The sequence below is a fragment of the Musa acuminata genome, chromosome BXJ2-3, assembly GCF_036884655.1.
Source record: "Musa acuminata AAA Group cultivar baxijiao chromosome BXJ2-3, Cavendish_Baxijiao_AAA, whole genome shotgun sequence".
NCBI lineage: Eukaryota > Viridiplantae > Streptophyta > Magnoliopsida > Zingiberales > Musaceae > Musa > Musa acuminata.
In genome coordinates this window covers 42,499,279-42,512,853 of record NC_088340.1, presented here as the reverse complement: position 1 = coordinate 42,512,853, position 13,575 = coordinate 42,499,279, and the positions used below count along the sequence as shown (strand labels likewise).

Below are 13,575 nucleotides of genomic sequence, written 5' to 3'. Positions count from 1 at the left end.
ATAAGTTTGACCTTAGACTAAGAACTTTCAAGGATGAGAGGTTTCTTCCTATCTATGTTGGAATTTTACCAGACAATTTATTTTCACCAAAATCAAGAGTAATTAATTGTTTACAATGTTTCAAAAAAGAAGGAATTATTCCATATAGATTGTTATTATTCAAATGTAAAGATCTTAGTAAGGTTGGGAATGAATTCGGACAATCTGGAACTTCTCCAATTAAGTGATTATTAAAGAATCAACCATTGATTCTTTTGTAGTCATGAAGATGCTCTCTTCATAATGATAATCGCAGACACTAAGCACTGAACTGGTATCATTCTGTATCTCATCCATGTCACTGAAATTTCCGATAGATAATGGTAGACTACCAGTTAGACTGCTAGAAGAAAGATCTAAAACCTGGAGGAAAGTGAGGTTTACTATATTCGTTGGGATGGTACCATATATTAGATTTGACCTTAGATGAAGAACTTTCAGTGACAAAAGGTTTCGACCTACCTATGTTGGTATTTCACCGTATAATTTATTTTCACCAAGATCCAGGATAACTAATTGGTCACAATGTTTCAAAAATAAAGAAATTGTTCTAGACATATTGTTATTATTCAAATGTAAAGATTATAGATAAGATGGGAATGATTGCTAGATAGGTTAAAAGACTTCAAGCGATTGAACATTGTAAAAGAAGGGAGGCAGTCTATCATTGATACGGTTATGAGATAAAAGACAATAGAGAGAGGCTCGTAACTTTTACGAAACTTAAGGGAATTGGTCCGACAAATGAGTTATGGGAGAGGTCCCATATTTGGGATATAAAGATCATTGGCTTATCAAATTGTCAGAGCTCACGATAAGATTTTGAAACTCTTTTGAAAAAATCGAAAACCAAATCAGGAGATTTTGGGAGAGTCCAACTCCACGTAGATATAGGGTTGTTAATTATGTTTGAGTCCAACTCCATGGTTAAGATATGTGAGACTTGTGTGTTTGATGACTGTTGAAGATTTAGATGTAAAGTGTTTAACCGTCAAATAAAAAATCAACTCATGATAAAGATGTAGCGTGGACACACCAAATTTGTAGTGTGGAGACACCAGATTTGTAGTTGATGAAGAAAAGAAACACTAATCATATCCAAGTTCAATAAACAAGGCGAGGCAACACCAAATGGTCATACGTGAATCAAAACACTCGAACACATAAATACATGAAAGTATACATAGACAATCTTAGCACTTAGCCACAGTTCAATTGATTCTTCTGCATCCAGCCATAGATGTTGTCAATTTGTTGGAAGAGAGTAATCCTTAAGCCTTGCTTCATGATCACTACGCCGATAGAAACCCCAGAAACAACTATGAATCCCACGACAACGCTAGTAACATCTAATATTATTGTTTCAAGCATATCTCCATCATCATCTTCTTCTAGTTTGACTCCTGCATCAGCTGAACTGGTGGCAATCTGCTTTTTATTATAGAAACCCCAAAATAGCAGCAAATCGGGAACTTATATAAACCATTCTGGTAACACCTAAAACAAAGTTCTGCGAGTCCTGCAAAATATGATTTCCAGGAAAAAGAAAAAAAAAAATATATATACTCTCATGAATACGAAAACAAACGCACATAACATTAAATATTGATTAATGAAAAAAAACACTTAATCAAGAAACATATAATATCTCTCTTAAGATAATTATATAATCAAAAGGTCTCAAGCTTTAGCACCCAAATGATAGGAATAAGCAATCCAGAGTGGATTGATATGAATTTATGAAACTTATTTATTAATAATAATTTACTTTTAGAAAAAAAATTTGATAGAGATGGATTTTATCTTTGCAAAAAAAAAAAAAAAATGACGAGTGAGTCTCATGCTATATGAATTTTGAGGAGGATAAAAATATACAGTCTCTTCTCAGAACAAAAAAGATTCGTCATATGAATAAGACATTGATTTTGGCCAAATACGAAGAGCACGTCGATGATAATGATTGCAATTTTATTGTCTAATTATCTCTCCATTTTGTGATTGTCATTATCTTTATCTAATTTGAGCATAATAACACAGTAGAATTTTATTTTCTATTGTAAGAACAATAACAGAAGAACACAGTCTCCACTCTCAAACATTGATTAAATATAGGTAGATTAACTATTTCGATAGCAAACAGAGTATGACATACACTCTTGCAATTAATCATTTTAGTTGTCAGATATGTATGTATCAATCCATAAGCGAAGGCCTGGCGATAGCAAAGTGATGATGGATGGAGATGTTATGACACTAGAACTAATACATGTAATGTATACAGAGAATCCATGATGCTTATTTCAGCTTAATCATGACAGCATAATATGATAACATCATCACATGCTAACGCAAGATTTCGATGCCACTAACTACAAAGGAAAACATGACACACTTTAGCACTTACCGGCAGTTCATGTCGTTGTTTGCCATTTGGATTTGAGCTTCGCAAGCTTTACTGCAAACTGAACATAGATCCAGTCGTTGGCCTTGTCGATCCATCGGAAGAAAGCGAATCTGATGGCCTGCTTCACGATGAGCGTGCCGATAAACAGCCAAAAGCCAACCACAAATCCAACCACAATACTGGTGTACTCCAATAATTTGTCGAGCTTCTCATCATCTTTAACTCTGGCATCAGGTGGAGTTTGGTAAACAGGGCAATCTGGCAGTGGCGTACCACAAAGGTCTTTGTTACCCACATATGACCATGAGCCAAAGGTCGACAATTGACCACTCGTGGGTATTTTTCCTGATAAGTTATTGTAAGACAGATTCAAACGGGCCAGGAAATTCATAGCAGAAAAGCTCGAAGGTATCTCTCCTGTGAGACTGTTCATCGACAAGTCAAGTGATTCTAGCTGTTTCATGTCACCAATCTTTTCTGGAATCCTCCCCGTCAAATGATTGTTGGATAAGTTTAGGAAGCGTAATCCGAGAAGCTTTGTCAGTTCCTTTGGGATTTCACCGGAGAGATGATTATTTGACAAGTCTATGCTTGTCACCAGCCAGAGAATGGTTGTGTACTCATCCGTTGATCCTTTTATGGTTAATAAGATGCCCCCGTGATAATAATAGTCGACAAACAACGATGGCCTGGTAACATTATGTATTTCGACCATGGCAGTGAAATTTCCTAGAGATGATGGTACACCACCAAATAGATTGTTGGAAGAAAGATCTAATACTTGGAGAGAAGTGAGATTTGCTAGATTCATTGGGATGGTACCATCTAATAAGTTTGACCTCAGACTAAGAAAATTCAAAGATAAAAGTTTTTCCCCTATCCATGTTGGTATTCTCCCAGATAATTTATTATCACCCAAATCAAGGGCAGTTAAGTGTGAACAATGTCTCAGAAACGAAGGAATTATTCCAGACAAATTGTTATTATTCAATTGAAAACTTGTCAGAGAGGTAGGGAATGAGTCATGACAAACCGGGATTTCTCCAGTTAAGTGATTGTTAGATAAGTCAAGGACTTGAAGTGATTTCATGTTGCAAAAGAAGGGAAGAAAACCACCACTTATATGATTATGATACAAAAATAATTGAGAGAGACTCGTAGCTTTTGCGAAGCTCGGGGGAATAGGTCCAGCAAATGAGTTATTGGAGAGATCCAATATCGATTGGGGAGCAAAAGGTAATTGACCTTGTAAATTGTTAGAGCCCATGTCAAGAGTATGCAACTCTCTTGAGAAATTTGCAAACCAAACCGGGAGGTTGCCGTAGAGTCCAACTCGACGTAGATATAGAAATGTTAATCGTGTCTGAGTTTGAAGCCAAACAGGCAATTCAGCTCTTAAACGAGAAAAACTCATGCCAAGATATTGGACATTAAATGGGGGATGCCAATCATTTGGTAGGATTATGTCAAAGGAGTTGAAAGATATTTCTAATGCCATTAAATTTGTGAGATTAGAAAAATGTGCTTCGGTGATGTTACCTACCAAAGAGTTTGAGGAGAGGAATATATCTGTTAATTGAGATATTTGACCCATACATAAAGGAATAGTACCGCTTAAATGGTTACCGTCCATATGTAAGGCAAGTAAAGATGCCCCTTGTGCGCAGGTGGATAAACCATCAAATAGATTGATTAGCTCCCCACTAATATTGTTATAACTCAAATCTATCTTGGTCAAGTTGCACAGACCACCCATCGTTTTTGGTAGCGGACCTGATAAATTGTTACGTGATATGTCCAAGTGCAGCAAGCTATGGAGTCTACCAATCGTATTTGGTATTTGCCCGATAATAGAGTTCAAATCAAGAATCAACGACTTCAAATTTTGGAGACCCCCAATAGTTTCTGGTATCTGTCCAGAAATACGATTATTTTCTAAAGATAACATCTGCAGATTTTGAAGACCTCCAATGGTTTTTGGTATCTGTCCAGAAATAGAGTTATATTGTAAAGATAACATTTGCAGATTTTGAAGACCCCCAATGGTTTCTGGTATTTGTCCAAAATTACGATTGTAAGACAAATATAATCCAACTAGGTTAGTGAGGTTGCCGATGCTCTGTGGTATTTTTCCGATGATGCCATTAGAGGACAAATCTAGGTACTCCAATCGGACAGAATCTCCCACGATTGGTGGAATTTCTCCACTGATTGAATTGCCCCCCAAGTCTAAATGTCGCAAGTTTGTGAGATTCCCCAGAGAAGCTAAGATATGTACGTTGACAATAGAATTCGTTGATAAGTCTAGGTACTCCAGGCGTCTAAGGCTCCATAGAGTTTGTGGAATATCTCCGGATAAATAATTGTAGCTCAAGTCTAGATGCTTGAAGTCCCTGCTACTGACATTGTTCAGAATTCCAAGAATTGTTCCTTGAAGGAAGTTGTATGACAAATCCAATCCCTTCAGATTACTGAGAGCTCCTAGAGCAACTTGTAGCGACTCAGAAGACAAGCTCCCACAGTGAAAAAGAAGGAGGTACTCGAGGCTGGTGGCGTTAGAAAGCCATCTTAGCATGGCAGACGTGATGTTGGAATTCGAAGATAGATCCAAAGTAGCAATGGCTGTCAGATTAAAAGGGGGCAAAGGAGATGGAACATATGACAGGTCTGCATCGCTCAAACGCAACACTTCGAGTGTGGGAATAGAATTAATTACGTAAAACCAATTGGTTGCCTTGCTGAGGTCGAGATTGCTCATGTCAAGATATTTTAGAGAAGGAATACGGGAGAGCCAATCGAGATCATCAACATGTAGATGATAACCATACCATCCCTGAAGGTCGAGATAGTGTAGGTTTGAGAGGTTCCCCAACTGAGGAGGAATCAGTCCATCGAACATGGCATAAGATAGGTTGAGATATTCCAAGTGGACTAGTGAAGCGATCATTTTGGGCACAGGGGCGTAGGAGAAGTTATTCATGCTCAAATCCAAATACTTCAAATGCATCAATTCTTGCAAAGATGGATTTACCTTGCTGATGCCTATTGTTTCCCCATCGTTAAACAAATCCCACGTATCGGTTGTGTATAAGTATGGGTCTGGGTATACGAATGTGTATGTGTCGTGGTAGCTGAGGTCGAGCTCCGTGACATGGCCGGTGGTGTGGTCGCAGGCCACACCTCTCCACCCACAGCAGTCTTTGCCGGTCCAAGAAGAAAATCTGTCGCCTACATATCGGATTTGATGGCGAGGAGAGCTCTCCTCTCGCTCTCCATGCAACTGCTGCTGATTCCCTCCACCTCCACATGATCCTCATCGCCGAAGCCATGGCCGAGGCAGCAGGAGACTAGAAGTAAGGCCACGAGCATCATGAGACGCTTCGAGGCAATACGTCCGCACTGGAAACTGCCGCTACCAGCTGCAGCCATCGATTGAACGCTCAAGAGAAGAGAAAAGTTAAGGTGTGAGGTTGGAGAGGAGAACTCTGTGGGCATGAATATATAGGCACATCACCACCGGAATTTGAGCGTTCATTACCAGCGTTACAAGTGTAACACAAACTTCCATCCATCTTTCAATAGAGCAGGCAAATATGATATACATGTTGATTTCATTGTTATTTTCTCTTTTTAAGGTGATTCTAGGAGGTTCTTAAGTAATATATTTCTATGTTGATTTTGTAATCGAATATAACATGGTACATGTATGAGTATAATGACATAAAGCTTATTCAACTCAATTTTAATATAGAAGATAAATACAACATTAAATAGTAATTTCATTGGGTTTTCTAATTTTAGATGATTTTATAGATTTTGTTTTTAAATCAAACTCGGATAGATTAACACTATAAAACTATGTAAAAATCCCTAAAATAAAGAGCATACTTGTTATGATCGATTTTTCTGAATTTGCTCTACGATAACACCGAATTTGCTCTACGATAAATGCTAATTATGATTGATTTTTCTGAATAAATTGTGCAAAAATATTTTTATATACAACATAAAGGGATGTAAATGTTTATGTTCCCCACCTGCAAGTCAAGAAAGACTATCGGTTTTGGAAAGTATGGATTTTTGATGACATGATGAATGGTTTGATATGGATGAAATGGGATGGAAGAGGCGAATCTTCCAATGATAGGTCACGATGCCATGATATCTGTGTTGTGTGAGGTTGGAAGGAAGTCATCTGTACTTATCGAAGCTTCTATCATGTGGCTGAGACACAAGTCAAAGTCTTGCATCTTATTGTATTGCTTGGGCGCAAGTCTACGTGATTGAGACACATAGCTATCTCTTAGAGACTTTCATGCATACTATGGTCAAAATATAAGATGTGAGAGTTGATTGATTAATACGTGAGATTTGGGTGTTTCATGAATGTTGGAGATTTAGATGTGAAGAGTTTAACCATGAAATAAAAACTCAACTCATGATAAAGATGTAAGAGTTGAATGATTCATTAACATCAGAGATTTTGTTGATCAGTCAATCGGAGTCATATTTGCTCAATTATTATAAATGAAGTTCTAATTTATTCACTAATAATGTAGTGTGGATATACATTTTCCTACCACGAGAAGAGTAGTTAGGACTTTTACATGCCACTTCCTAAGTGTCGACATCGATTTTGATTATCTGTTACGTATATCAATGTTATAGAACTAAATTCTTTCGAGAGAACCTCTGTAACAAGTTTAGTATCATGATAAAATGATTCAATCAAATGATCTTCCATGTGGTGTGAGGTTCGAGGGAAGTCATCTGTACTTATCGAAGCTTCTATCATGTGGTTGAAACACAAGTCAAAAGCTTGCATAGTAACGTGTTGCTCGGGCTCAAATCAATGTGATTGAGACACACATCTGTCTCTCAGAGACTTATAAAAATCAGTATCATTATCTTTCAACACATGAGGAGTCTATAATAACTTTGAGACGGATAACTAATTATGAAGCATTTTTAATAGGCATTTAATGCCTTTGCCCTTCTTGTATGGGCAGTTTGATACTTGAATGAATTTACATTCGTTTTCCAAGTTCAACAAACAAGCAGCAGTGTCTTCAAGGCAAAGCAACACCAAATGATCATACGTGACTCAAAACACTAGAACACACAAATTCATGGAATATATATACATAGACAATCTAAGCACTTAGCCACAGTTCAATTGATTCTTCGTCATTATTTTGGTCTTCAGCTTTCAACTGCACATACATCCGTCCAGCCATAGATGTTGTCGATTTGCTGGAAGAGAGCAATCCTTATGCCTTGTTTCATGATCACTATACCAATAGAAACCCCACAAGACAACTATGAATCCCATGAGGATACTAGTAACATCTAATATTATTGTTTCAAGCTTATTACCATCATCATCTTCTTCTAGTTTGACTCCTGCATCTTCTGCTTTTATTATAGGAACACCAAAACGGCATCAAATTTGATAACTTATGCATAACATTCCAATAACACCTAAAACAAAGCTCTGCATGTCCTGCAAAATGTGATTTCCAGGAAAAAGAAACAAAAAAAAATCCTACAGTTAAAAAATACTGAAACAATCACACATAACATAAAATGTTGATCTGCCAAAAAAAATTCATTCAAGAAACATAGAATATCTTTCTTAAGATAATTATATAATCAAATGTCTCGAGCTTTAGCACCCGAATGATAGGCACATCACCACCGGAAATCCCCATGACATCTGCGCACATTCCCTGTAGATTTGATCCCGTGGCGAGCACGCACTCAAAGGTCAATCATACTTTGACTTTAGTGTGGCTAGGATGCAAGTCAAAGTCAAGGTCGCCCACTTAGTTCTGATGTGAGGATGGATAACTTCCAGTCACGAAGCAACAACATGATAGAAGCTGAGAAGCACTTAATGCTAATGTGAGTGAGTTGGACGATTCACGTTAGTTGGAGAGGGCCCTAATTTCCTAAATGTGTACATCGATTTTGACTGGCTGTCACGTTTATCGATTAGTATCACAATGAAAGGATTCGATGAAATGATGTGCATGAAAGCTAAATCAGAAGCATACTCGACAGCACCACGAGAATCACGTGAGGCTAATACGCAGTTAGAAGTCAAGGAAACTTAATTCTGATGTGAGGGTTCCATTGAGCGTTCATTTACAAAAAAAGAAAAAAAGATATAAATGTTTACGTTCCGATCTGCAAGTCAAGGAGACTATCGGTTTGGAAAGCATGGATTTTTTATGACGTGACGAATGATTTGATATGAATAGAATGGGATGGAAGAGGCGAATCTTCTAAGGATAAGTCACGACGTCTTAATTTCCATCTTATCGTGGCGTGAGATTGGAGGGAAGTCATCCGTACTCACGGAAGCTTCTATCATGTGACTGAGACGCAAGTCGAAGTCTTGTATTTTTATCGTGTTTCTCGGATACAAACCTATGTGAATGAGACATAAATCTGATGCCATTGAGAGTTGATTGATTAATGCGAGAGATTTGGATGTTAAGATTTAGATGTGAACAACTTAACTGTTAAATAATAATAAACTCACGATAAAGATGTGAGTTAGAACAATAACCAAAGTTGACCAATCAACTTTCTCTTCTTTACAACTGTTGCAATGCGATCAAGCGACGGACCGACGACAAAGATCAATGAACAAATATTTTGTCGAAGAAGAACTTTAGTTCGATTTGGGCTCATTGGTCAGAGAAGCTATAGCCTAGGGCATCCAAAGTGGACAATGAAGTTAAGTTTCTCTTTAACTTACAAATGTGCCATAACTTTACCAAGGTTCTTATAATCATGTCGCGTCTTGATTTTAACTTATGGGTATTTTACATAGCTATAAGATATAAATCGAGTCAATGAAAAAATTTAATGACTAGACATAAAATAAAGATGAGTGATTTAAACATGGTTCAGATTACTGACATAAATAGTAAGTCCGTGTTCACGAGAAGAAAAAAAATCCCAATAAAAGACTTGAATGATAGGAGTGTTGCAACACTGAGTTCCTTAGAAAAAAAAACATCTAAAATTTACCAAATAAACCAAAAATACAAAATTACCCCTGTTCATCAATGTTGACCAGGGTTGACCAGTCAAATTCCTCTTCTTCCTCTTCTCCGCAGGTGCTGCAATGAGCACAGTGACCTGCCGGCGACGGAGATCGGCGACCGGACTTCTCTCCGGAGAAGAACTTTGGTCGGATTTGGGCTCCTTACTCACTTCTCCTCTCTTCCTCTCTCTCCTTGTTCTCTCCTTCGCTTCCCTCGCTGTTGTTCCCCAAAGCTCCATTTATAGGAGCAAGGCGGGCGACTGCGGCTGCGGCGGACGACTTCGGCGACTGTGGCTGCGGGGGCCGGTGCGGGCACACGGGGAGGCGGCAATGAAGACAGCGGGCTGCGGCCGCGGGGAGGACTGCGAGCGAGAAACGCCCCCGCGTGCGGCGGTGCACTGTGTGAACGCAGGCGCGGGGAACGCAGGTGGGGCCGGTGAGAAGTTGACTTCGGTCAACATCCTAGTTGATTCGATTCGAGCCCCAATCCGACTCAATTTTGAGTCCGTTCCCAAACTTATCGAGGAAGAATATTGAGGATAATATAAAGAAAGAGTCCCATGCTAATATGAATATCGAGGAAGATCAAAATTTTATAATCTCACCTAAAAAAAAAGTGACTCGCACATGAATAAGTCGTTGACTACCAAATACGTCCACAAATCAAAAAGTCGGACTACTTGTGGCGATCTTTGCTCCCTTCCCCTCTGGTCCTTCCTCCCTTCCCCTATGGGTTCCATCCCTCTTCCGTTCTGCAGCCTATCCGCTCGACATGCGGCGATCTTTGCTCGTTGTCGGAAGTTGCTTCCAGGTGCAAAACCACCGCCACCACGCGATAGGGCCAGGGGACCAATGGATTACTCCTGCCATGCCGAAAGCTGTAGAGTGAAAGCTCGATGATCAAGAACTGATGCCGGTTTTCATTTTATAAAAAAAGAAAAAAAAAAGTGACTCGCACATGAATAAGTCATTGACTACCAAATACGTCCACAAATCAAAAAGTCGGACTACTTGTGGGTATTTTTCCTGACAAATCGTTGTAAGATAGATTCAAATGGTTCGGGAAATATAGAGTAGAAAGACTTGAAGGTATCTCCCCTATGAGATTATTCATCGATAAGTCGAGTGATTCCAATTGTTTCACATCGCCAACCTTTTCTGGTTCCTTCCTATCAAATGATTCATCGACAGGTTTAGGAAGTGCAGTTCGAGAAGTTTGGTCAGTTCTCTTGGGATTTCACCAGAGAGATGGTCGTGTGATCAACCATTGATTCTTTTGTAGTCATCAAGATGCTCTCGCTATAATAAATAAACTTCAGAATCAAACAGTGACTTGGTATCATTTTGTACCTCAACCATGGCACTGAAACTTCCCAAAGACGATGGTATGCTACCAAAGAGATTGTTGGCAGAAAGATCCAAAACCTGAAGAAAACTGAGATCTGCTATATTCTATGGGATGGTACCATATAGCAGGTTTGACCTCACACCAAGAACTTTCAATGATGAGGGGTTTCTTCCTATCCATGTTGGTATGCTGCCATGCAAATTATTTTCACCCAGATCAACGGTAACTAATTGGTCACAATGTTTCAAAAGTATATGCAGTGCTTCCGACAATATTGTTGGATGATAAATCTAGGTATTCTAAATTGATGAGGGTGGTGGTAATTGTCCGGTAATAAAGTTACTTGATATATCTAAATGAACCAGGTTAGTGACGTTCCCCATGCTCAGTGGTACCTTTCTAGTGATAAGGAGTAGCATACAAATCTTGGTACCCTAATTGGATAAGTTTCTCCACTGATTAGATTGTTCGATAAGCTTAAATATCGCGAGCTTGTGAGATTGCCCAATATTTCTACAATATGTCCAATGACATCGACGTTCCCTGTCGAATCTGTAGATACTCCAAGTGTCTAAGACTATACAGAGCTTGTGTAATATCTCCGGATAAGTAATTCCAGCTCAAGTCTAGATGCTTTAAGCCCCTGCTCCTGACATTGCTAAGAATTCCAACAACTTCTCCTCTAAGGGAGTTGTGTCACAAATCCAAGTCCTTTAGATTAAGGAGAGCTTCAGGAGCAACTTGTAGCGACTCAATAGTGAGACTCCCAGAGTGACGAGGTACTCAAGGCTGGTAGTATTAGACAACCATCTTAGCATGGTAGAAGTGATGTTGGAATTCCAAGATAGATTCAACCTAGCGATGGCTGTCAAATTGAAAGGGGGCAAAAGAGATTAACCAGAGATCCTCCACTGCTTGAAAGCAAAATATTGCATCAGTAGTGGCACCATGATCACTGACAACTTCATCAATCCGTGGAACCTCATGAGCATGAACCAGCCGATCATGGCTTCAGCAGAGAACATGTTTCAGTACTGAAAGATAAGAATCCATCAATGATGTAAAAGGGAAGGCTGCTGCCTGTGCTGTTTCTGTTGGTGCTTTTAGAGCTTCAAATGCTCGGACTGTATAAAACTCCCGTATGTTAAGACCAAAAGTTGTACGAATGGTATAAAGAGGCTTGCATGTGGTCTCCTACCCACATAAGCATCCAGAATCATTCTTATGATTAATCGATTTGGTTCATCAAACTATGGCAATATTTGAATAGTTAAAAGAGTTTGAGAGATTAAGGAGCTCTGGCAACAGAACAGCAACTTCCATGGCCATAGAAAATACTTTGAATGGTTAAATACATTATGAAAGCATGAGCAAGTCTTCATGGCCAATCGGATATCTTCTTATCGAGATATATTGAACACAATCACACTTTGTTCTCAGCTGGAATCCCCTGAAGCACTCACCGAAATCAATTTCATGTATATGAAGGATGGAGTTATGATGCTTCCACTGGAGCAATTCTCAATTCATAGTAATATGTTTCATATGTTATGACAACTCATTTACCCTCCTGTGGACCATTGGTTTGTTTCTGGAAAAGAAGCAATAAGTGATGCAGTAAATTAAGTTTCACTGCGCTAAAAACCAGCAGCAAGTTGCCAATAGATTAAGACTCTAAAGAGACTACAACAGTTACATGAAACATAAATACAGCATAACATGAAGAGGATGACATGAGCTTGAGTTGCTTAGTGATTCTTCAAGTCATTCTTCGCCATTTGCACTTAGGTTCCTTCAGCTTTACTGCCACCTGCACATAGATCCAATCACAAGTCCTGTAGTTCAACTGGAACAGAGCAATCCCGATGCCATGTCTCAGATGTTATCTTTAAACAGTAACCTTAGTTCTGGACAACACCAAATGGTCGTTCATAAATCAAAACACTAGAACACATAAATACATGAAGTCTACATAGACAATCATAGCACTTCGCCACAGTTCAATCGATTCTTCGTCATTTGGACTAAAGCTTTCAGCTGCACATATCTGCATGCAGCCATAGATGTTGTCATTTTGTTGGAAGAGAGAAATCCTTAAGCCTTGGTTCACGATCACTACGCCGATAGAAACCCCAGAAACAACTATGAATCCCACGACAACGCTAGTAACATCTAATATTATTGTTTCAAGCATATCACCATCATCATCTTCTTCTAGTTTGACTCCTACTTCAGGTGAACTGGTGGCAATGTGCTTTTATTATAGAAACACCAAAATAACAGCAAATCGGGAACTTATGTAGAGCATTCAGGTGACACCTGAATCAAAGTTCTGCGAGTCCTGCAAAATATGATTTCCAAGGAAAAGGAATAAAAAATATATATACTCTCAAGTTATGAATACTGAAACAAACGCACATAACATAAAATGTTAATTAACGAAAAAAAACTCAATCAAGAAACATAGAATATCTCTATCTCTCTTAATATAATTATATAATCAAAAGTCTCAAACTTTTGCACCCAAATGATAGGAGCAAGCAGTCTAGAGTAGGATTGATATGAATTTATAAAACTTATTAATAATAATTCACTTAAAAAAAATTGATGGATATGGATTTTATTTTAGCAGAAAAAAATATTTGTACTCTGGTAGAAAATGAAAAGTGAGTCTCATACTATATATTTTGAGGAGGATCAAAATATACAATCTCATCTCAGAAAAGA

General features: G+C 38.5%; 2 protein-coding genes across 2 annotated transcripts in view; both read right to left on the bottom strand.

Annotated features, from left to right (window-relative positions):
* Window positions 1-1,101: 1,101 nt before the first annotated feature.
* Window positions 1,102-5,998, bottom strand: LOC135608406 (LRR receptor-like serine/threonine-protein kinase GSO2). Its single transcript, XM_065101252.1, has 2 exons — window positions 2,444-5,998; window positions 1,102-1,558 (listed from the first exon to the last, which is right to left on the bottom strand). The coding sequence occupies exon 1, from the start codon at window positions 5,448-5,450 to the stop codon at window positions 2,451-2,453; it is 3,000 nt and encodes a 999-aa protein (XP_064957324.1). The 5' UTR covers window positions 5,451-5,998; the 3' UTR covers window positions 1,102-1,558; window positions 2,444-2,450.
* A 6,807-nt stretch (window positions 5,999-12,805) lies between these two features.
* The window catches only part of LOC103975101 (receptor-like protein EIX2), a 40,783-nt gene continuing 40,013 nt past the window's right edge, over window positions 12,806-13,575 (bottom strand). The window contains exon 3 of the mRNA XM_065101253.1: window positions 12,806-13,189. The gene's annotated coding sequence lies outside the window, so the exon portion shown is untranslated. The remainder of the gene's footprint in view (window positions 13,190-13,575) is intronic.

Excerpts from the sequence above, each read along its gene's own strand:
- LOC135608406 (XM_065101252.1), bottom strand. The coding sequence starts at position 5,450 with ATGCATTTGAAGTATTTGGATTTGAGCATGAATAACTTCTCCTACGCC.